At 39.4% G+C, this 24,069-nt stretch overlaps 1 protein-coding gene across 5 annotated transcripts in view; it reads right to left on the reverse strand.

Moving 5' to 3' along the window:
• The window catches only part of spock3 (SPARC (osteonectin), cwcv and kazal like domains proteoglycan 3), a 379,982-nt gene that overhangs the window by 292,135 nt on the left and 63,778 nt on the right, over positions 1-24,069 (reverse strand). Inside the window, exon 1 of one of the 5 annotated variants that reach the window (XM_052037697.1) lies at positions 12,314-12,450. The exons of the other annotated variants lie outside the window; for them this stretch is intronic. Coding sequence (XP_051893657.1) covers positions 12,314-12,376 — 63 coding nt within the window. The 5' untranslated portion in view covers positions 12,377-12,450. Of the gene's footprint in view, positions 1-12,313; positions 12,451-24,069 lie in introns of those variants that run through there. 5 annotated transcript variants of the gene reach the window in all.

The raw sequence follows: 24,069 nt of genomic DNA on the forward strand, positions 1-24,069 counted from the left end.
CTCTCTGGTGCCGGGCAAATTAATTGAAAACAGTCTAGTCAGTGAATTGGCACTTCCTTTTTCCAATGTAACGTCATTATGGTGTGTTGTGACTAAGGGGAGACAATGAGCTTCAATAGGGTATATAACAATTAGAACTTATGAATCCTGTATTAATCCCATATTCTTTTATTCCTCTGGTGTCTAAAATTCAGCCGATCTCCTTCTTGAATTCACTCAGTGACTGAGCTACCATAACCCTTTAGGGCACTAAATTCCTCAGATTGACTATCTTCTGGGTGAAGAGATTTCCCCTCATCTCTGTTCCTAAAGGTAAATCCTTATTTTAGGAATGTGACCCTGGCAAGTACGTACCCCACTCAAGAAAACATCGACTCCACACCTACCCTGTTAAGCCCCATAAAAACGTTATACATTTCAACGAAACGACCTCTAATTTATCTCTAAAGAATATCTGCCTAGTCTGCTTAATATCTCTTCATACAGCAAACCTGCCATCCCAGGAATTAATGGGGTGACCTTCACTACACACCCTCAACTGTAAGTGGAGCCTTCCTTAAGTAGGGAGACCATATCTGTACATAAATACTGTCTTATTAAGACTATATAACTGGGGAAAGACACTTTTACTCTTGCACTCAAATCCTCTTGGAATAAAAGCCAACACCCACACATTAACTTTCAGTGATTCATCCACAAGGACACCCAGGTCCCTCTAACCATGACATCTTTCAATTTTTCATCATTTAAAAACATACTCTGCTTTTCTACTTTTCCTACCAAATTTGATGGCCTCATATTTTTCAACATTATATTTCAATTGTTATGTACTCACCTATTCACTTCACTTGTCTTTATTCCCTTCTCCAACCTTCTAACCGACAATATAGTCATCTAGCTTTGTATTATTGGGTAACCTGGACATATAGCACTCAGTTCCCTCATCCAAATCATTGATATACTGATTCCTGTGGAACTCCACTTGTCACAGCCTCACAGCATGAACAGAGATGAAAATGATGGCATGCCTCGTTTCCCACAGGTGGAGTTTCACCAATAGGAATTCAAGAGCAACATCTTGAAATCCATAATCTCAATGTAGTCCATGTGGGGTGTTCTTCAAATGTGTCAGAAAACCCAGCTTCCACCTCCGCTTCTGAATCCACATATGCTTCTGCTTACTTGGTTATTGCACAGATAGTCCTGAGGTTTACTCCATTTGACCAATAATATTATTTAACCCCGACTAGAGGCTACACTAATCAATTTGAACTTCCCTAATGCTCTTTATATCCCTTTATTTCACACAGGCACTTTAATGGCCTGGTTTCATTTAAATGGTTCCACAGCAATATTGAAGAACTTCTTTATAATTGCTATCAGTGCCTTATAACACTTTTCTCTATCTTTCACAAGATTGAGTTGAGAGAGCCTGTTCAGATTTCCATCTCATATAAAAGCAAATCATTCATTTTATTTTCCATTATGCTCTTCCTGACCAACCCAAAAAGCATACAAGGAACATCTTGATCATAGAAAATATATCTCTCTGAAAAGGTATGAGAAATGAAGATGTGCAATTGCTACCAAATTACTCCCTCAATGGCATGATACACAAAGTGTCCGATAGTAAAATTTTACAAGATTGCTCCTACATGTACAAAGGAATGATATAACAGAATGTGAACAAATATCACAATGGTGATTGTACCAAGCAGACAATTGAAGAAAATAGGCGATATGTTCCTTGTAAAAACAACTTAAATTACAAAAACAAAAGATTGCATTAAGGGAAAATAAGATCTATTGAAATCGAAGAAGATAGAACAAAATAATAACCTGCAGCCAAGAATAAAATTTTACAATGGAAAAGTTATTTCAAATTGGGCAACCTGGACAATATCTTCAAACAATTATTACACTTTGAATTGAAGAACATAATGAATACAAATAGCACAAACCTTTATCTAAAAAAACAGACAAATATCTGTGCCCCCAGCAACCACATGAATCAAATTTCTCTGATGCCCGAATTGAGAGGAGTGGCAAAACAAGGGCAACCAGGGCTTAATGTTTTAGAACCATAGAACAATACAGCACAATACAGGCCCTTCGGCCCAACATGTTGTGCCGACCTTCAAACCACACCTAAGACTATCTAACCCCTTCCTCCCACATATCCCTCTATTTTATTTTTTAAGAATTTTATTATTTAAGAATTGGGAAATCACCAAAAGATTCCAGGGCTCAGATTATGCTGCCTGTGCAAGCATCTTCAAATGCAGGAGCAATTTGATCTAGAATTTCTAACAGGGTATGAAAACAACAAAGAAACACAAGCTTTACAGTTGGGAGTATCTGTCTTTTGGATTGAGAGTGCTGCCTCATTTAAGGTATCAAATGGTGTCTGACTGACAGCTTTGTAGTGAAGTGAAATGAAATATGAAGGAACTTTCTTGAAGAATTGAGGGAACCATGAAAAGGCAGATGTATACATATATGATTTACACAGAACAATGTTAGATAACCATCTGAACAAATGTGCCACAAGCAGATCCAGAGTAAGTATCTGCATAACCAGCAGCAATTGCTTGCCATATCTTTCAGCCTTTCTTTACATGGGTTTGCATACATTGAAAAAATAATTTATTTTCTTTTTTGTGACAGACAACTCTCAGCCAGTTATTCAAGTCCATATAAATACAATTAACTATTACTCTTTCTCTTCTCCTAGGGGTCCAGCCTGACTTGCTTCCTCTCCAGTTTTATGGATTCTGAAGTGGCTACTAATTCATGTTCCAATGACAAACCACTAATAGCTCCAGTAAATAACCCTCACATACAGAAGCATACATACTCGAAAAGTCAATTCTGCAACATTAACTGTGAAGGAGCAGATCAGCGATGCTGAAACAATGCTTCATTACCTCATCTGCTCTGGAAGAGCTTTCCCATACCCCACCACAAGGCAAACAAGATTAATGATGGTCTGATATAAGTCGCATAACCACTATCATGAGCACAGACTACTTCGCACCAGCTGGAGGAGCAGGATGAAGAGGAAACTACACTTGTAAATAAGACATCAGTAACCTCAATTCCCTCTTGGTCAACAGTCATATAGGCTACCTTCCCTTTGTTGTCGAGTGCCCATTTGACAAAATGACATGATAAAGAAGCTGACACAAAATGAAAACTAAGGAACAACTTTACAAATCAAAGTAAGTCATTGTATGCAAATATAAACTTAATATCCTTGTCCATTGCTTTGGTACAAGTCTTCTACCCGCCTTTGCCAATCCTTGTGCTCCTTCCTGGTGGTAAAATCCGTAGGTGGCCTTGGAAGTTGAGTTCAACCAACCTGGCCCAGCTTTGGTCGGCATGGCAGATGCATTCTGTACTGACTGGCTGACAGGCAACACAAAGGAACTGGTGGAGTGGCAGTGGTGGGAGAATGAATGCTGGCATTTTAATAAAGGGTAGTAGATTTGTACTACACAGTGTCATTGCAACACCCACAGAATGGTAATGGCTCTCAGCAATCTTAGTAGTTGTTGGAGAACACCATGCATGCCTAGATAATCCACAACCATGACGGCAAGAGGCTCAGCCAGATAACAGTAACTAGAGCTTGGTTGTCATAAGTTTTTGTTTCCACTGCAATATTCAGACTTCAGTTAGCATTGTCCACTAATTGCCATGTTATGGCTGGATTTACATGTATTCCAATAGAGTTGCCCACCATGTCTATGCTTGAAGAAAAGACTCCAAGTTCTCAAAACCCTGTGCAATGTTGGCACCAGTACGTCAATACTCAACTGCATACAGAGACTCCAGCACAAAAATAAATCATTGTGTTTCTGTGAAATTTGAAATAACACCAGGAGATCCTAAATTAATACTCATCAACCTGAAACATTAACTCTCTCTCTCTGTTGCCTGACTTGCTAAGTACTTACAGTATTTTCTATTTTTTTCTCAATCAGACCTTCTGACAGGCTTACCAACACACCAAGCATTTTATTGTACATGCGCATTAACCACCTTTGGTATGTTGCCACCTTTGAGATTTCTGTGATAGAAATTATGAGCAGCCTCTTTCTCTGCCAAGTTGGCAGCCATGCTACCCTTTCCTGACCTGTGTATCACCACACAAGAGCTCTTGTCACAAAGGCATTGCCAGTAGAGCTGCTGCCTCACATTTCCAGTGACTCAGATTCTATGCTGCTGTCTGCATGGAGTTTACACGCTCTCTCTGAAACTGTGTGGGTTTTCTCTGGGTGCTCAAGTATCCTCCCACATTCCAAAGACTTCCAGGTTGGTAGGTTAATTGGTTCCTAGCATGTAGGTGACTGGTAGAATCTGGGGAGGTCTGATGGGAATGTGGGGAGAATAAAATGGAATTAGTAGAGGATTAGAGCTGGTGGGTGCTTGATGGTTGGCATAGATTCAATGGCTGAAGGCCTCTTTCTTTGCTGTATGAACATATGAATCTAAATTATGTACAACGGTGATACCAGAGGTTGTGGCTGCAAGTGATGGTGCATCTTCAGTACAATAGTTCCTCTTTCACTGCTGCTAGGCCAACTGTGTATCAGAAAAGAGGAAGGCACAATGGTAGTGTTGCTTGATGGGAGAGAAAGAAACTAACAGATATCCTCTTACAATAGCTGCAGCTTCTAAACTGAAGAGGTTGTAAGGCTATTGAAAGTTATGCAGCACGATATCCAGGTCCATTCGGAAACTGGTCTAGATTGCCATGGTTGCCTGGTCCCACTGCTGCAAGTTATCTCCTAGTCTCATACGGATAGAAGACATTTCCAATCCCCCTCCTCCAACAAGGTACCTACTGCAACATGTCATAAGCTTGCAGCTCTCTCTCTGCAATTTTATGTCACTATTACCTCTTGTCAGAATGAATCCCAACACAACTTCTACCACCAGCTGCAAGCATAACAATCCTTGATCAAGAGGTGTTGGCTACCTTCATGTAGTGCAGGCAGTGCTGGTCTTTCACAATTTTGAGCTGCCCCCGTCTACATGCTTCAATTCTGTTGAGTCAAATCAGGCTGACTGATACTTGTAGGAGCTGCCAGTTGTCAACCATTGAGTTACAATCAGCTTAACCATATTATTAAATAATGCTCCAAATTCATATGATCATTTGTGTGTAGGATTTCAGATTTGTGTGCATGCTTCGTCCACCACAATCTGCTCCACTAATTAGCAGGTGGCACAAAGCTGGAATTTGGTGTTCAGCCTGCAATGGGAGCAACAGGCAGGTGATAATGAGACTACTGAATTTTATCCTGTTGTGTTAGAGATAAACAAACTGCATGGTTTGATGTTTGTAATCTAAGTATTTTATCAATTTAGTTCAAAGAAATGTGCAATATTTCTTTGTATCAGTTCACATTCTGTCAGATCTTCCTCTATGATCTTGTTTCTCCAATATCTTTCTCCTGATATGTATACTATTGTCTATGTGATAAAGCAGGCACACTTCAACTTCCATATATTAATGGAAACAAAACAATGAGTTGGAGATATGAGAATGTATTCAATTAATTTACGTGCTTGGAGCTGCATGGTTTATTTACAATCTATCTCAAAACGAATTCAGGTCAAGACATATTTAAATTACCTACAGCGGTATTTAGGGCAGTAAATTTTAAAGAATAACAAAGTGGTACAATCGGTTTAATAAAAGTGTCATGGTAGAAGAAAGAATAGACTGTCCTTCTGTTGCCCTCAGTCTATCATGGTCTGAAACAAAATGAATGTGACAATATCCTGCAAAGCCTTACCTAATCAGTGATGTACATCACATTCTATTCCAAAGTGTTCGGACTACTTCATTGAAATCAAAATGGTGAAAAGAAAATAATTGCTTGCCAGTAAGCATGACTACTGGGTAAGAAATCCATTCTTAACACATATTTGTGCAGTGTTAGTGATTACAGGCAAAATTGAGTAATATGAAGCATATAATACTCTAAATTAGCATTAATTTATTGGCAACCATCATTTGTCTCCAAAGGTAGCTCAAGTTCTACCAAGCTACATTTTTAGGGGCCTACATTAAATCATTAATAAATCATTACATCTGCAACATATTATTTTGAAAAATTAATTTTTAGCTAAAGTCCATTTCCAACCTTTATAAATAATATTGAAAAGACCTCTCTATTTTTAAAGACATCATTCTTAACTTTACATTATATGATGGAAAAGGACCTTCAGGAACACTCATTCATGAATGCCAAGTGTGTAATGATTCTTAATCTGTTGGAAGCTGGACTCCACAATTTAGCACGATAAAGGAGTTTCCAACTCTCTAAGACATGCTTCCCGTATTAACAAATCTCTCTCCTTTAGAAATTAGGGCATTTATAAACAAGATGAAACTGAATATCACAATTACAACAAAGGCAAAATATTTCATCTGTGAATAGTTTAACTGCTCTTATTTTATACTGTAAGAGGTTTCCACTTATCAGATATTCCTCTCACAGGTATCTGGTTATAAGGTGCCAAATAATAAATAGATTTTCTACTTAAAAATGAAACCCACAGATATACAAGCCTAGAAATTAGAGGACCCAAAGGAGGCACTGATATGGCATTTATGCAGAGAAACATAAATGGGTTAGGACGCTATCTCAGAACATCCAAATTTATCTGCAACTATGACCCTTGCAGTGCACTTTTTCACTTCTAAAAATACTCCTCTCCTGATGTCAGGCACAAGCCCCATATGGGTGGGAGGCAGAGGTAGTGGAGAGGAGTTTGCAGTGGGGTGGGTTGATAATGGATCCTACCTTGAGCTCAAAGCAAAGACAGTGTTTGAAAGGCAGGAAGATTGAGAAATTAGATATTTGAGAGGTCTTTACAGGTGGCACTTGATGTTGGTATGGGAGAGGTGATCACACTATGTGTTGAGTGGGTTAGGGATGGAGTCAAATGATGAGCTGTAAATTGGGGAGGGAGGCTAGCAGATTTGGGGGCAGAGTGTTGGTGTAGTGAGGGAAGTGCAAGGGCCAAAGGATTTAGAAGTTATTTTACATCCTTCAGATGTCCTCTGTGACTTAGATCATGATTACTGTGAAAGGAGTGCTACATGGTGAATTGCATCCTCTCAATGCCTCCCTGACGTGGAAGCACATTGGGGCTAAGAGGGTGACTTATGACATGTTGAATTTCCTAATAGGCAAGATTGGATCTAGAAATGGTCACAATCATGATTTATTTCAGATTAAATTAATTTTCGACTGAATTTTTTAAAAAGTCTCTATGCAATCAAAATTCTCTGTAATTAAAATGATCATTTCTGTGCTTACACATCTAAAAGTATTATGACATTAACAAAGGGTTAAAATAAATAATGCTATTATTTTAGCTAAATTCTTTCAGGTTCAAGGAGAAGACCAATTCCAACCATTTGTCATTTCAGCAGGATGGACTTTGCAAATCCAATCTGTGGCTTCATATATAATAAATAAAAGCAGAAAATTATCTGCAAAATACCAAGGCAATTCAAAGCACACAATGATATTTGTGATCTATAGGAAGGGAAATTTACACAAGACTGTTAACAGCTGGTCAATCCGCTGCTGTGGATAGTTAAGGATTAAAGTGAAACTTCTTAAGAGAAGTGTCATGTTCATAATACAGTGGAGAACTAAGCTAAATGCAGTAAGTATGGAACCTATTAATTAAAGATGAAAAAATAAAATTCATGAGAAAAAATTAGCAGACAACATAAAATGAAAAATTAAAGCCTTTTATAAACAATAATGGAAGCTAAAAGCCAAAAGGAAGTTCAAAACCAAGATAAAAATCATGAAGAGGGGATTGATTAAACAATTCACCTGTGTCTTCATAAAATAGATACCATCAACAAGGAGGGGTGGAGAACTTGAGTATTATGAAATAAATAGGTAGTATTTATCAGTAGAAGTCACCCAGTTAGAATGGTATATTGCTGAGGTTACTGAAGGGTGGAAATATTAGGAATTCTGGCTACGATCTCCATCCTCCTTTAAATGGACTATTTTAAATCTTACAAGCTGTTCAAAAACAAGGGACTGGACTAGAGCTCAGTGGTTCTCAGATTGGACCAACCACTGCAATTTTGACATAATGAACTGGACTTGAACATAGGGACAGAAGAGTGTGAGGATGGGATGGCATGGTGGTGCATGTGGGGAAAATAAAGGATGAGAGTAGGATTAGTGCACATGGGTGATTAATGGTGAGCACCGACTAGGTGAACCAAAGGGCCTGTTTCTATTCTTTATGACTCTAATTTCAATATTTACAAGTGGCACAAAATTTGGAAATGTGATCAACACTGAGTAGAATTGGAAGAAGCCATTGGTAGACTGGTGAAATGGGCACGTGACAGCTAATACAAAGAAATGCAAAGTGATTCATTTTCTAAGGAAGAATAAGGTGAAATAACATAGCTAAAGAGTAAAAGTTTAAAGAGAGTGCAGAAACAGAGGCTGGGGTTCATATGTATAACACCATAGAACCATAGAACAATACAGCACAATACAGGCCCTTCAGACCCCCATGTTGTGCCAACCTTTAAACCTTGCCTAAGACTGTCGAACCCCTTCCTCCCACATATCCCCCTATTTTAAATTCCTCCCTATGCTTATCTAACAATCTCTTGAATTTGACCAATGTACCTGCCTCCATCACCACCCCAGGCAGCGCATTCCATGCCCCAACCACTCTCTGGGTAAAAAACCTCCCTCTGATATCTCCCTTGAACTTTGTACCCATTACTTTAAAACCATGCCCTCTTGTATTGAGCATTGGTGCCCTTGGAAGAGGGGCTGTCTACTCTATTTATTCCTCAATATTTTACATACCTTTATCATGTCTCCCCTCATCCTTCTTCTCTCAAAAGAGTAAAGCCCTAGCTTCCCTTAGTCTCTCCTCACAATCCATACTCTCCAAACTAGGCAGCTTCCTGGTAAATCTCCTCTGCATCCTTTCCAACGCTTCCACATCCTTCCTATAATGAGGCAACCAGAACTGGACACAGTACTCCAACTGTGGTCGAACCAGAGTTTAGTAGAGCTGCATCATTACCTCACGGCTCATAAACTCGATCCAAAATGTACCACCTCACACTTCTCCGGATTGAACTCCATCTGCCACTTCTCAGCCCAGCTCTGCATCCTATCAAGATCCCTCTGCAATCTTCGAAGGTCCTCCACACTATCCACAACACCACAGACCTTTGTGTCATCTGCAAACTTGCCAAGCCACCCTTCTACCCTCTCATCCAAGTCATTAATAAATATCACAAAAAGTAGAGGTCCCAGAACCAATCCTTGTGGGACACCACTAGTCACAACCCTCCAATCTGAATGCACTCCCTCCACCACAACCCTCTGCTTTCTACAGGCAAGCCAATTTTGAATCCACATAGCTAAGCCTCCCTGGATCCTATGCCCTCTGACCTTCTGAAGAAGCCGACCATGTGGAACCATGTCAAACGCCTTACTAAAATCCATGTAGACCACATCTACTGCACTACCCTCATCAATCTCCCTGGTCACCTCCTCGAAGAATCCTATCAGGCTTGTGAGACATGATCTTGCCTTCACAAAGCCATGTTGGCTGTCCCTAATCAGTCCATGATTCTCTAAATGCTCATAGATCCTATCTCTAACAATACTTTCCAAAAGCTTGCCAACCACAGACGTAAGGCTCACTGGTCTGTAATTCCCTGGACTATCTCTACTACCTTTTTTGAATAAGGGACAACATTTGATACCCTCCAATCCTCCGGTACCATTCCCGTGGACAACGAGGACTCAAAGGTCCTAGCCAATGGTTCAGCAATCTCCTCCTTCGCCTCGCGGAGCAGCCTGGGGAATATTCCCTCAGGCCCTGGGGATTTATCTGTCCTAATACTTTCTAACAGCTCCAATACATCCTCTCTCTTGATATCTACATGCTCTAGAACATTAACCTTACCAACACTGTCCCCAGCGTCATCAAGACGCCTCTCCTTGGTGAATACTGAAGAGAAGTATTCATTGAGAACCTCACCCACTTCCACAACTTCCAGGCACATCTTTCCACCTTTGTCTCTAATAGGTCCTACCTTCACTCTCGTCATCCTTCTGCTCTTCACATAACTGAAAAAAAAGCCTTGGGATTTTCCTTAACCCTACTCACCAAGGTCTTTTCATGTCCCCTTCTTGCTCTCCTCAGCCTCTTCTTAAGTTCCTTCCTTGCTACCCTATATTCCTCATGAGCTCTATCTGATCCTTGCTGCCTACACCTTATGTATGCTGCCTTCTTCCTCCTAACTAGTTGTTCCACCTCTCTCGTCACCCATGGTTCCTTCACTCTGCCATTCCTTCTCTGCCTCACTGGGACAAATTTATCCCTAACATCCTGCAAGAGATCCCTGAACAACGACCACATCTCCACAGTACATTTCCCTTCAAAAATGTCATCCCAATTTACACTCGCAAGTTCTAGCTTTACAGCCTCATAATTTGCCCTTCCCCAGTTAAATATCTTCCTGTCCTCTTTGTTCCTATCCTTGTCCATGACAATGCTAAAGGTTAGGGAGCGGTGGTCACTGTCCCCCCCAAATGCTCACCCACTGAGAGATCTGTGACCTGACCCAGTTCATTACCTAATACTGGATCTAATAATGGCACTCCCTCTAGTCAGCCTGTCAACATACTGTGACAGGAATCCGTCCTGGACACATTTAACAAACTCCGCCCCGTCTAAACCTTTGGTACGAAACAGGTGCCAATCAATATTTGGGAAGTTGAAGTCTCCCTGATAACAACCCTGTTATTCTTGCACCTTTCCAAAATCTGCCTACCAATCTGCTCCTCAGTGTCCCTGCTGCTACCAGGGGGCCTATAGAATACTCCCAGTAGAGTAACTGCTCCTTTCTTGTTCCTAACTTCCACCCATACTGACTCTAGAGAGGACCCTTCTACATTATCCACCCTTTCTGCAGCTGTAATAGTGTCCCTGACCAGTATCACCACCCCTCCTCCTCTTCTCCCCCCCTCCCTATCCCTTTTAAAACACTGAAATCCAGGAATATTCAATATCCATTCCTGCCCTGGTGACAGCCAAGTCTCTGCAAGAGCCACAATATCATAATCCCATGTACTTCTCCAAGCTCAGTTGATCAACCTTATTCCTGATACTTCTTGTATCAGGAATAAGGAATTAAGTAAATGCACTTTAGCCTATCCACCTTTCTACTTTTATACCCTATACTCTGCTTCTCCTTCCTCAAAGCCTCTCTACATGTTAGACTTGACTTTTCCCCATGCACTTCTTCCTCTGACCTACCCCTCTGGTTCCCATCCCCCTCGCAAACTAGTTTAAACTCTCCCGAACCACACTCGCAAACCTGCCTGCAAGGATATTGGTCCCCCTTGGGTTCAGGTGTAACCCGTCCACTCTGTACAGGTCCCACCTTCCCCAGAAGAGATCCCAATGATCCAAAACTCTAAAACCTTGCCCCCTGCACCAACTCCTCAGCCATGCATTCATCTGCCATCTCCTATTCTTACCTTCACTATCGCATGGCACTGGCAGCAATCCTGAGGTTGGTACACTTGAGGTCCTGTTCTTCAGTCTTCTGCCTAGCTCCCTAAACTCACTTTTCAGGACCTCATCCCTCTTCCTACTTATGTCGTTGGTACCAACATGTACCACGACTTCTGGCTGCGTTCCCTCCCACTCAAGAATGCTGTGGACCCGATCAGAGACATCCCGGACCATGGCACCTGGGAGACAACATACCATCCGGGATTCTTGCTCACGTCCACAGAACCTCCTATCTGTTTCCCTGACTATCTAGTCCCCTATCACTATTGCCCTCCTCTTCTCCTCCCTTCCCTTCTGAGCAGCAGGACCGGTCCCAGTGCCAGAGACCTGGCTACTGCCACTTGATCCCTGTAGGTCATCCCCCTCAACAGCATCCAAAGCCGAAAACCTGTTACTGAGGGGAACAGCCTCCGGGGTCTTCTGCACTTTCTTTTTCTTTTTCTCTCTGCTGACAGTCACCCTTCTATCTGCCTCATGGACCCTAGAAGTAACTGCTCTAAGGGGGGTGTCTCCCGATGCACAGCATTTACATAACTCCCTCCTTCCCTGACGCTCCACAGTGTTTGAAGCTGCGACTCCCGCTCATCAATTCTGAGCCGAAGTTCCTCCAGCCTCATGCACTTACTGCAGATGTGGTCACTGTGCACCACAGCAGGTTCCACTAGCTCCCACATCATGCACCACACCAGCTACTCACCTGCCTCGCCCCTTTATGCCTAAGCCCATTGAGCCAATGCCCAATCACTCTGCTCCCTCTCATTCTGCTGCCCGCTTCGAGCGCTGCCCGCTGGATATGGCGGCCTTCTTTTTAAACTGTTCGCGAGCTACCGACTGACATCATGCACTTGCACAGTCTCTCCCTGCTATCCATGAACCATTAGAGAAAAAAATCTTATCTTTTTTTAAGTCATTGGCTGATTCTGCTTGCTTGCCTCTCACTCCCGATCGAAAACACCGAAGATTCTCCCTTCTCTTTTTAAACTGTTCGTGTGCAAAATAATGAAGCTTCAAAACATGCTATGCTTTATAAAAAGAGATATTTTGAGCATAAAAAAGCCTCATTATCATTCATACATCACTAATTGGTACTCCAGCTGTGGCCTGTGTTCAATTTTAGGAAAGATGGGAAAGTCTGAAAAAAATAACTGGCACAGAGGACTTCTACAAAATGAAGCCATTGTGACTACTGCCAGGTTACTGGTATTAACCTGCATAGAGTCATGCCAGTTGGACACAGAGAGAGTGGAATCTCTCTTTTTCACCCCAATGCACTGCAGATTTACAATGGCAGCCTGCACCACAATGAAGCTTGAAATCAGAGCAAGACACTGGGTTCAGACCTCCTGCTGATATTTGGCAAGACAAATTGAAGTTCCCTCTGTGAAGAGAAACCTTTTCTGGTGAAGGAATTGAAAGACCTTGCAAAAAACATTCAATGTCAGCCTGAAATTAGTCAGATGCACAAGATCACAGCCATGGTGACCTTCACTGCCAGGACAAATGCAACCCTTTTCCTTCTGCGATTGCAGCTATGACTGGATTTCAATGATGCTGTCTTTAGTGAAGCTCAGACCTTTCATAGATTGTCCCTCATTGATACTCAGGCAGGCTAAGTAGGTAAGGCCTCCTGCAGAGAACCTCCTCTTCATGTTCCCTCTTCTACCACCTCATCCTGGTAGGCTAACACTCGCAGTCATGCAGTATTCCAAAAAGATCTATAAATGCATTATGTCTGGAATAAATAGGCTTGTTTAGTTCAAAAACTCCCATACCACTCCCAAGAGACTCTTGGAACAACTACAGAAAGCAACAAAACATGAAGGAGAGTTGGAATAACTTAACCAGAAATTAATTTGTAAATGGTTGCTGATTGCTGTAAACCTTAGTTGGAATGCTGTCGTTTCTACTTAACACTGCTTACTGCTGTGAGATTGAGAGAAAATGTTGGTGTCCACTGAGATTTGAAACTTACCCTGGCATTGAGATATTGATGAACTGAGTTCTGTCCATTCATTTAAATGCATGTGCAGAACTCAAAATGTATCAGAACAGAAAGTGTTTAGGTTAACTCTCTGCTGCCTTACACTGCTTTAGTTCATTTTATCTTGAAATTATTCATTTCGGACCACAGTATTCCAACATTTGACCATCTTGCTGTCTTTTTTTTTTACCAGAAATAGCAGAAGCAAAATACAACCATGAAGGGTTGGAGACACATCCAAAGAATAAATTTGACCTTGAGGTATCAAATCCTATCAACCAATCATGGAACAAAATGGCTGCAAGCTATCATTTACCCACCCTTCCAGTGGAAGCAGAAGAGGTGACCAAAGACATATTTATTTAAAAAAGTAATGTTAGACTGAGATTGTTTTTTGCTTTGGGTTCATTATGTGTGATTGTATGTCTAGTTTACAGAATAAATCAATTCATGAAAGTACTGAGTAGTATGTACACAGAGAATAGGGAATATATGAAAAGGAATGATTACGGAGGCTGGAGTAAATAGCAGCAGGCAACTTCAAGAGGGAACTGAATTAAAACTTGGCAGAGATAAAGATTTATGAGAAACTGAGTATCACTTTATATTTTTTAACCAGTCAGTTCTTCCAGTCATGTACATTCTTATATATTCAGAACAACTAAAATAAAATCTGCCACGTATTATAACTTCCAAAAACTATTTTCAATTAGTACTTTAGATACCAGAATTAGGTGAAACTACATATTGTTACATACCAGCAACAATAGAAACACAACGAACCATGTATAAGTGTTAGAAACTATTTTATTAATAACTACTTGTAATAATAAGAAAAGTAAAAATGAAAAGATATTAAATATTAACCCCAAAACTAAACTGAAAGTGTGTGTGTGGCAAATTCCCAAATTCCAAGTCTAGGAATAGTTCTCAAAGTTCAGTTCAGCAAGTCATCAGGTGAAATGTGAGCAAAAGCTTTTGCAAGACCACCGACTGAAGAGAAAATGTAGAGAGAATATAGAGAGAAGTTACAAAATCCACATGTTCCACGATGGAACCCATACGACACTTCAATCTCCAATGATCTCCATTGCTTTGTTCCAAAGTATCTGCCACCCCGAAGGCATTTGATACAAAGTGGACTCCACTTGTTTGCTCCAAAAATCCATACATGGATTGTAGTGACAGACACAGCAATTGTTCTTCATCCATTGATATGGAGACGAGCAGTCAGTGTCTCTCTCTCTCTTCTCTTCAACTCACTGAGCAAAACAGCCAGCATGTTGTTATAATCTTGTTGTCTTGATGACACCACACACACACTATTCTACTGTCTAGGTGCCTTAAAGAGACATTCACCAAATAGCAACCTGACTCGTAACAATGTAGCAATCTATTTCAATCAAAAACAGATGATAAGGCAATAAAAATGAAAAATTCTTTTACTTACTGGAGTAGCAAAATACAGAAACAACCAGTGCTTTCAAGGAAGAACTGAAAGGCATTTAGGAGATAATAACTTGAAGGACTTTGGGGAAAGAGCAGGGAAATGGGTCTGATGAAGATTTCTATCCCAGAAGCTGGCATAAATTTAATGGGGCTCAATGGCCTTCATCTGTGCCATACCAATTCAATGATTCTTCCATTATACCATTGAACCTCTCGTAAAGTTGCAGAGAAAATATTAGTCATATTTCATTGGAGTGAGCATATGTCAATCTTCATCAAAGTGAGAGTAAATAAATGGCCATAAAGTATTTGTGTCAAGATACAAATGACATTATTTACAAAGTACTGCAAGTACTGAGCATAATCTGTAATATTAATGAATTCCATCATGTGTCATTATCATTACATGAACGTTCTAATAATTTCATAATCCTTCATCTTATAATTGGCATAACAAACTTCAATATCTACAAGAGAATCCAAAAAAAATGCATAACTAGTAATTATCAGTGCATTGTCTGTTAACTGTCAAAACCACCAAATTGCTATCTCACATGCTAAATAAGCAGAATTTCAACATTCAGTAAATTAATTTTACTCATGTATTGTCAGTTTTTTTTGAATGATATGCAGTCACTTCTTTGCAACAACAGGTGTTTTGGATGACATTAAAAAATTCTTCCAACAATTTATTTTGAAACTGGCAAACATAAACCCTTTCATCATTTAATAGGTAATAAGATAATTACGAACCCACAATTGCTCATGTATCTGCATTTACAGTTAAGCAGTGGGATAAAGAGTGTTTGGAGTAAAACCTGGTTCTGCTGGGTCCTTTGTTTTTCTGTATTATTTTCCAAAATTATTCAAGCATGTCAAAAGCTGATTTCCCTCATGTGAATATATGTTCTGGGCCTTCAAGCTCATCCTTTAACCATATTTAATCTACTGGACTAATTCTGTGACACTGGCAAAATGTTCCTCGCTCTTCCCCCAACTCCACCATCACCATTACCTGCTGGTCAGCTTCCTTACTCTTGCCAAATTGACAACAGTATCTGGTTAAATATTTTTTAAAATTTGCTGACTTCAGGATTTGCTACAAGATTTATAATGGCACCAATCAATGGACAGCTGTCTTGCATCACTTCACGAGTATTACCTAGAGCATTGCCGAATGCAGCAAGCCTTCAGTTTTGGACCTAAGAACACAGCAAGCCTTCAGTTTTGGACCCAAGCAGCAAAAGAATACATTCACAAGAAGTGGAGCTGACACTCACAACAAATAAAAGGGTGAGTCAACTTTGAAATAAAGAAACCAGTGTAGTAACCTGTCCTCCCATTACCAAATTTAATGCTATTTAATGCATTTTGGAACTTTGATTTGTTATTCTAGGTGCAGTGAAAGACCATGGAATTACCTTCATTGTCCTGGTACCTTAACAATTTTGATACACACAGCTCTTCGCACTAAAGGTGCTTTAAATGTAACAAAGTATAATGCACAAATGATGCTTCGACAATAGAGAGATATTCTCTATCCAATGTGCAACAGATATCTTCATACCAAACATCACAAATCTGGCTATACTCAATTGTTTCTTGTCACATGAATCTATATTTGAAACAGAACATTTCCTTTATTTGGTGAGTAGATTACATAATTGAGCATTTTTGTGATTAATGAATGTGTTCATTTGTAAAAAAGTTCAACTTCGTTATGTTTTTACAACATTAACTTGCCCTACTACATTTAACACAATGAAGCTTTTTGCATAAATTACCTTACTCAACAGTAAAACTAGAGAAAAAAACATGCTGGAAATCCAAATTGAAAAAGGAAATCACGTCAAGCAGCAAATGTGGGAAGAGAAGCAAATGTTTCCGGGCAATGACCTGTCAACAGAACCAGGAAATGTTAAAGATATGAACTGCCCAGAAATTCTTTCACGTAGCACAATGAATTTGTGTGCAATGCAAAGGAACTTCTTCTAAAACCTGATTGTGTTTCCAAACCTACACCAACATACTAACCAATTCCAGTAACACAATACCTTGCCTGGTGCGCCAAGTTAGGAAACCCCACTGACAAATGCTCAATGAACTACACTGACCACAGACCACTGGCTCAACACCCTCCACCAGAGCACCAGGGAAGACTTAGTGCAGGTATAGCATTTCCTTACATTGTAAATACAAACTTCCTCCTGATGTAACTACCATACAATAATAGATGGAGTACTTGGCTGATTATTTTGTACAAGCTTCAGAAAATTCTGAAGTTGGCAAATAAATTAAAGAATAGTTCTTAAAACAGTCTTCAACTTTAACCAGCAGTCAAAAATAATTAATTCCTACCAAATAAAATAACTCCATTATTTTCAGGCTAACTAAGTAAGTAAAAGTTTTAAATCCAAATGGCTAAATCTAGTTTGGAAGCTGGGAGCAGTTTCCAACATCAATGGCATCCTGTAACTGCTGACAGAAGGCATACTCTCCATGGAATAAAATTAACAGATTGTCTGTCCTTCCTCTAGTGAGGCATCTTACTTGGCTGCCAGCTGAAAATTTAATACAACTCATCAAATATGATGATAGGTGAGTTTCAATCACAGTACCTCAAAGGAACTGAAGCCTTATCATGAGATTTTTGAGACAAATTTATGTTTTCATACAAATGTGAATCTCATGCTGTGAGGGTAATTTAAAATTTTTAAACTATGTTACGTGATGATTGCTTAGTTCTTAAATTTTAAATTGTGCAATTTTTAAAAATCACATTAGTATTTTTATCTTCAGGTATGATCGTCATAAGATAATACTAAGGAGAATGATTTATTCAGATGGTTCTAGGAACAAAAGCCTATCGTAGTACTAATTGAATGTAAAAGCATCTTCGGAATTTCTAATTTTATAGAATGCACTTTCTGAGTGCCTGGCAGTGGTGTGGTTTGTCATAAAGACATGCCGGTAGATTAACTCAGCCCAGGTGAAGGGTGTTAACCCGAAACGCCGACTGTCCATTTTTCTCCACAGATGCTGCCGGAGTTGCTCCAGCATCGTGTTTGTTCATGGTAGATTAACTGGCTATTATGGTGTGGGTAAGTGGCAAGAGAACCAATGGGGAGTTGATGGACATGTGAGAGAGAATACATTGCAGGGCTACAGGGAAAAAGGGAATCAAATTGATGTAATTGCTGAGGTAAAAGTTGACAAAGACCTGATGAGCTGAATAGCCTCTTTCCATGTCGTAATAAGTAAGCAAGTTAGATAGGCTATCAAGCCTATTGCTGCACTTCAGTTGCACTATGTACTCAATTAGCTATTGGCATTTTTGTTCCAACTCAGCAATTCTTTATTTATTATTAAAAGTTCAGGTAAGAGACTAATTTAAGTTACTCAAAACAGAAAAGCAGTGCATTGTTTTAAAAGTGGTGAGAGACTGGGTAATGCTGATACATATGCTCATACACAAGTCACTGAAAGCCAACACAAAAGTATAGCAAGAGATTACGAAGGCAAATAATTTGCTGGCCTTTAATTACAAGAAGATTTGAGCACATGAGTAAAGATGCAATTCTACACAGCCTTAGTGAGTCCACATCTGGGATACTGTGAACTGTTTGGTCTCCTTACCTAAAAAAAGAAATATGTGCTATACAGTGGGAGTGCAGCAAAGATTCAGTATACTGGTTCTGGGGTTTTCCTAAATTAGGCTTGTATTTTCTAGGGTTTAGAAGAATGAGAGGAAATCTTATTGACACTTAAAAAAAATTCTGACAGGGCTCAGTGGGCTAGATGCAGGAAGTATAAAATCAGTGATAGGTCATATAGGACTGAGATGAGCAGAAATTTATTTATGCATATGGTGGTGAATCTTCAAATTTTTCACCCCATCAAGTTCATTCAAGGCACAAAACAACACAGGCTGTTTCCGGGTAATGAACAGGTTCCCCTTTCATAGACATCCATAAGTCGATTTTGTCCACAACTTGGAAAATACACAAAAATCACTCGATATGGTAACCGTATCTCCATAGTATTGTAATGAATAGCATCAAAAGCACACGAGTGATAAGAAAGAACAATTACTAAAAGTGAATGAAGAGAGGAAACTAGCTCTGCCATTCGTAGGAACAAAATATGCACATATGTCAGACTTTTCAATTTAGTAATATTATGGGAGCTCATTTGTATGTATGGGGTGTCCATAAGTTGAGTGTTTATAACCCAGGGACAGCCTGTAAATATCTGGTTTAACGGAATCGTGGTATGCGGACAGTACAGGAAAACAAAAAGTGAGGCAGAAGATCCTGGTGAAAGGCAGAGCAGGCTCAAAGGGCAGTTGGCCTACTCCTGCTCCTTATTGTTTTGTTCTTATCCAAAGGCCTTAATGCCACTGTGGTTCTACATTGGACTTCTAAACTGTGGGTAAGGTGTAAGTATTAGTGTTAATTAGTTTGTATTTGATATTGTAATACTCTCCTCCCTGATTCGCCACAGTCAGATATTTCCAAACAGCAATTGATTAAAGTGGATCTTGGATCTTGAGTGCAACAGATATTTGCAGTAGCAATGTCTCCAAACACAGTCGTTGGCCCACACACTGTGCATTATTGATTTAACATTAATTTCTGGGTGCTGAATAATTTTAGATCACCATCCTTCTGAAACACAACTTCTTCAACAATGTAACATTTCCATCAATAAGCTACTGAAACGAAAGCCTTGGTTTTGAAATTATATTATTGTTAAATAGTTGGATCTATAACCTTTGAACCTTTGAATGCAGAGATTAAAATGTTATCAAGTGAGCTGTTGAATACAGCTGCCTGAATTCCGAAAATAAATTGGAAAATAGAGATGCAATGGGCAGGTCAAAAATTAATCTGTAGTTTTATCCAACCTTTCAAAACACTTAACTAAAAAGAAATAGAAATGTACTTTGCTGAAGTTATGGATTTAGAAAATAAAGGAAGCTGTGATGACAGAGAGTATGACAAGTAATTTTTTGAAGGAAAAAGTTTAACTTTGCAAATTTATCTTGTATATTTTCCAGACATTTGGAATCATTAACATTACCATTCATTCTGAAAACAGCTGAATGAGTTCAATGCATTTCCCTAATATCCAGGAAATACAACTTAATCTATAAGCATGCATCTCTTGCAACATACACCAACAACAATCCCATGTAGCAGAACATGCTGTGTTCAAGATGGATAGCTTTGGTAGAAATAGTTGTAATTAATATCACTGAAATAAAACTGCAAATCCAAACTTTATCCAAGGATCTTTTCCAGATATTAAATTTCCTTTGCCTGTTTATGCATATCAACCTGTCATGCAGATCAAACATTTTCTAACAGGCATCTCAAAGTTGTTGTTGATGACATCAGATTGCTCCCAGTTTCCAGGACAGAGAGTAAGTATTAGTAATGGGAATTCTAAAGTCGGAAATACATACATCTTACCAAGCTTACTTCCTCTGGCATAAACACTTGAAGTGTTGCCCAGTCCAAGCTCTACCAGAAACTTGCCTTCTGGGCAACATCTTGACATCTCCAAATTTTGTGAAGTTTTCTGTCCCTGCCAGTCCCCATGCCTAATTAAACCGCTCTCAGCACCCCAATAACCATGAGGACCCAAGGAAATCTGGAGTCAATATGCTCTACATCACAGAAGCTCTGAGAAGAGTCAAGCGCATTATCATTAAATAAATCGCTGTGCAAGTCACAAACAACAATGTGTAGAAATGTATTCACGTATATTCCCTATATCTTTCTACAGATGTGCATTACAAAACTGAAAAGACTAATGCCTGCAAATAGTCAAGTCATGCTCCACCTGCCAAAAGCAGCAGCAGAGCTACATCAACTGAAAATGGTTTGAACTATCAGACCAAGTAAATAGCAGCAAAAAAATCAGAGTAAAAATAAATCAGTGTGGACTGTTCCAACAAAAAAAGTTTGCTGTTTTAGTATGATTTCCTTTCACAACCATTTACTGGCGTGCATAAGATCCTGCAAAATCTGACAGCTGTGGCTAAGTCTGTACATTCAGGTATAATTGTTCAGCAGGACTGCAGTTCAGCATGATGCAAATGACAATGTGGCTGAGAATGCGTACAACAATGACAATATAATGGTTGTAGTTACCCTGAAAAGATAAAAAAATAAAGCAGCATTACCGTATCAATTGGAAAAAGGTGAGAAATCATTGCCAACTTCGGCACTACACTGCAGACCAAAATATTAGCATGAAATAAGGATACACAAGTACAACAGTTATCCTACTGGGCAACTTGAATTAGCCAAATACATATGGAAAGACCAGGTGCTTCCCATGGAGTGATTGGGTATGTGCTTCGCTGGTTAAAGATCTATACATGTCAAGAAACTGGACACCTTCAGGATATGAAAACAGAAAATGTTGGAAACACTCAGCAGGCAGCAAATACTCAGCAGGTCAGGCAGCATCTGAGTAGAGAGAAACAAATTTAAAATTTCAGGTCCAAGAAGCATAACTGGAACTGGGAAATATAGAAAACAGGCATGGTTTAAGTCGCAGAGAAGCAAGAAGAGTGGGGAGAATAAAGAATGTATGTAATAGGCTGGACACCAAGAAAAAATTGGTGATGCAGATTGGTATCAGTATCAACTGCAAGAGGGTGAAGGCAGTTTGTTAATGGCACCTAATCTGTCTGGAGAAGGTGTAAACACATTTCCAACACCTGCAGCTTTTGTTTTACTTTTTGACTACACAGAAAATGAAATGTTTAGCATCCTTTGAGTTCAGAAAACACAAAATGATTAACGATAACATGATCTGGGATTCAAAAATAGAGCTTAAATTAAGTAGATAACTTAATAAAAACACTCCATGTAAGACTCTGCCAAACTGGAGAATTACAATGACTTCTTGTCCGGCTATTGTCTTGCCATGCAAAAATAGCTAAAGATTTTATCTAATTAAAAAAGTATCAGTGATTTTCTTGACATACGTGTGCCCTCTGTATTAATTGGTGTTGCAGATATTCCTTTGGTGGTTTGCAAGGAGCCAGAAACACTGAAGTTAAGAAAAGCAGTGACCTTTCTTGTCATTGAGAGTGCTGTCACCATTGTACTTTGCAAACTAGATTGCAGCAGATGGTGCAACTCCATCACTAGCTCCCTAATGAAACCATCTGGGGTGACAGCTATCTTCAGATGTTCCCAGACAGAGGTATGTGGATCTGAAAGTGCAGTTGCATGGATAATGACCAATAAAGAAGAAAGGCAGGTTTATACTTAATTTGCATCTTTCACTACCACAGCATGTCCCAAAGCATTTTTCTACCAATGAAGTACTGTATTTTGCTTTGGTGATTTGAAAGGTAGGACCTTTGTTTAACATGCCATCCAAAAGATAAAACTCTGAGCCTAACACTCCTTCAAGACTGCACCATCATCAGCCTTATAAATTTTGTTCCATTCACAGGAACCCCAAAAATATTCCAATGCAGAAGCAATTGTGTTATCAACTGAAACCAAGTGGAATGTCCAACGGCATGTGTCACTATCTCCTTCCAATATCCTTTCATTCATCTTTTTTGTTTGAACACCAGAAAACATAATTGCAAAAATTATTTTGGTGTTTTTTTTAGCTACAGTGACAAAGATCTCTGGAAGGTATCACCAGAACCTAACCCAAAACTTCCACAGAGGACTACAGAGACCTAGATATTACTTTTCTATGTGAGGGTTTTCTAGCAGGATCTATAGATATGATCATGTTTTTTGCTTCTGAAAGTTGCCTCCAAGTAACTTCCACACAATGAAACAATCAAGATTGTTTTTTACATGATGGGCAATGGTAATCTATTGGTAATTGGTAACTGGTTTACTATTTTCACACAAACCAAGATACAGTGAAAAGCTTTTGTTTGCATGCCATCCAGACAGATCATTCCATACTTAAGTACATCAAGGTAGTACAAAAGGGAAAAAAGAACAGAATTCAGAATATAGTGTTACAGTTACAGAGAAAGTACAGTGCACGTAGACAAATAAAGTGCAAAGGCCATGGTGAGGTAGACTTAGAGATCAAGAGTTCATCTTTATTATATAAGAGGTCCACTCAAGAGTCTTATAAACGTGGGATAGAAGCTGTTCTTGAGCCTGGTAGTACGTGTTTTCAATTTTTTATACCTTCTGCCCAATGGAAGGGGGGAGAAGAGAGATTAACTGGGCTGGGAGAGGTCCTTGATTACGTTGGCTGCTTTCCCGAGGTCATACCTAGATTTCCTATATAGGCCAAGGTCACCCAAATTGCCTCAGACCCAGCCTTCAGGAGGGAGTGGATCTCTCAGTTCATCCATTGTTTCTAGTTGAAGAACACTTGGATTGACTTCTTTGGCATGCAGTCTTCTACACACATGCTGCTGAAGTCCATGACGGCAGTGGCGTATTTATTTAGGCTGGCCACTGAGTCCTTGAATATAGACCAGTCCACAACAGATTTACTGGTCAGATCCCACTTTAGGATTAATTAAATCCAAGAATTACCTGCTTCGTAGGTCATGAGGCCCTGTTGCTCTTTGTTCAAAAGTGTGTCGATCTTTGATCGTTGCATTCAGGCACCATATCAGGCAGAATAAGCATTGGAGCTGTCCATGGTAATCAAGCATTTCTTAATGTTTGCTTCCTTAATGTTAGTTCCAAAAACAAAACTACATTCAAGACACAAACTAACATTTTTGTCAACTACTTATGGTCATCATATATTTTAATATAACATTCTTTCTCTAATAACCCAGTTGATGTAACCAATGATTAAAATGTGTCAAGCACACTCATGTCCTGCATCAGAGATTTCCACAGATGCTCTTGGAAAATGGGAGTTTACCCACACCAACATGTTTTCATTAAGCAGAACTGAATATAAACAAACAATAAAATGAATTAGTATCATTAGAAGTCAAACTTATAACTAGGATTTCCTTTGTCTAAATTAGAATACATATCCTGTCCAGCATGTTCCTT

Source organism: Pristis pectinata, chromosome 2 (genome assembly GCF_009764475.1).
Source record: "Pristis pectinata isolate sPriPec2 chromosome 2, sPriPec2.1.pri, whole genome shotgun sequence".
Classification (NCBI taxonomy): Eukaryota; Metazoa; Chordata; class Chondrichthyes; order Rhinopristiformes; family Pristidae; genus Pristis; species Pristis pectinata.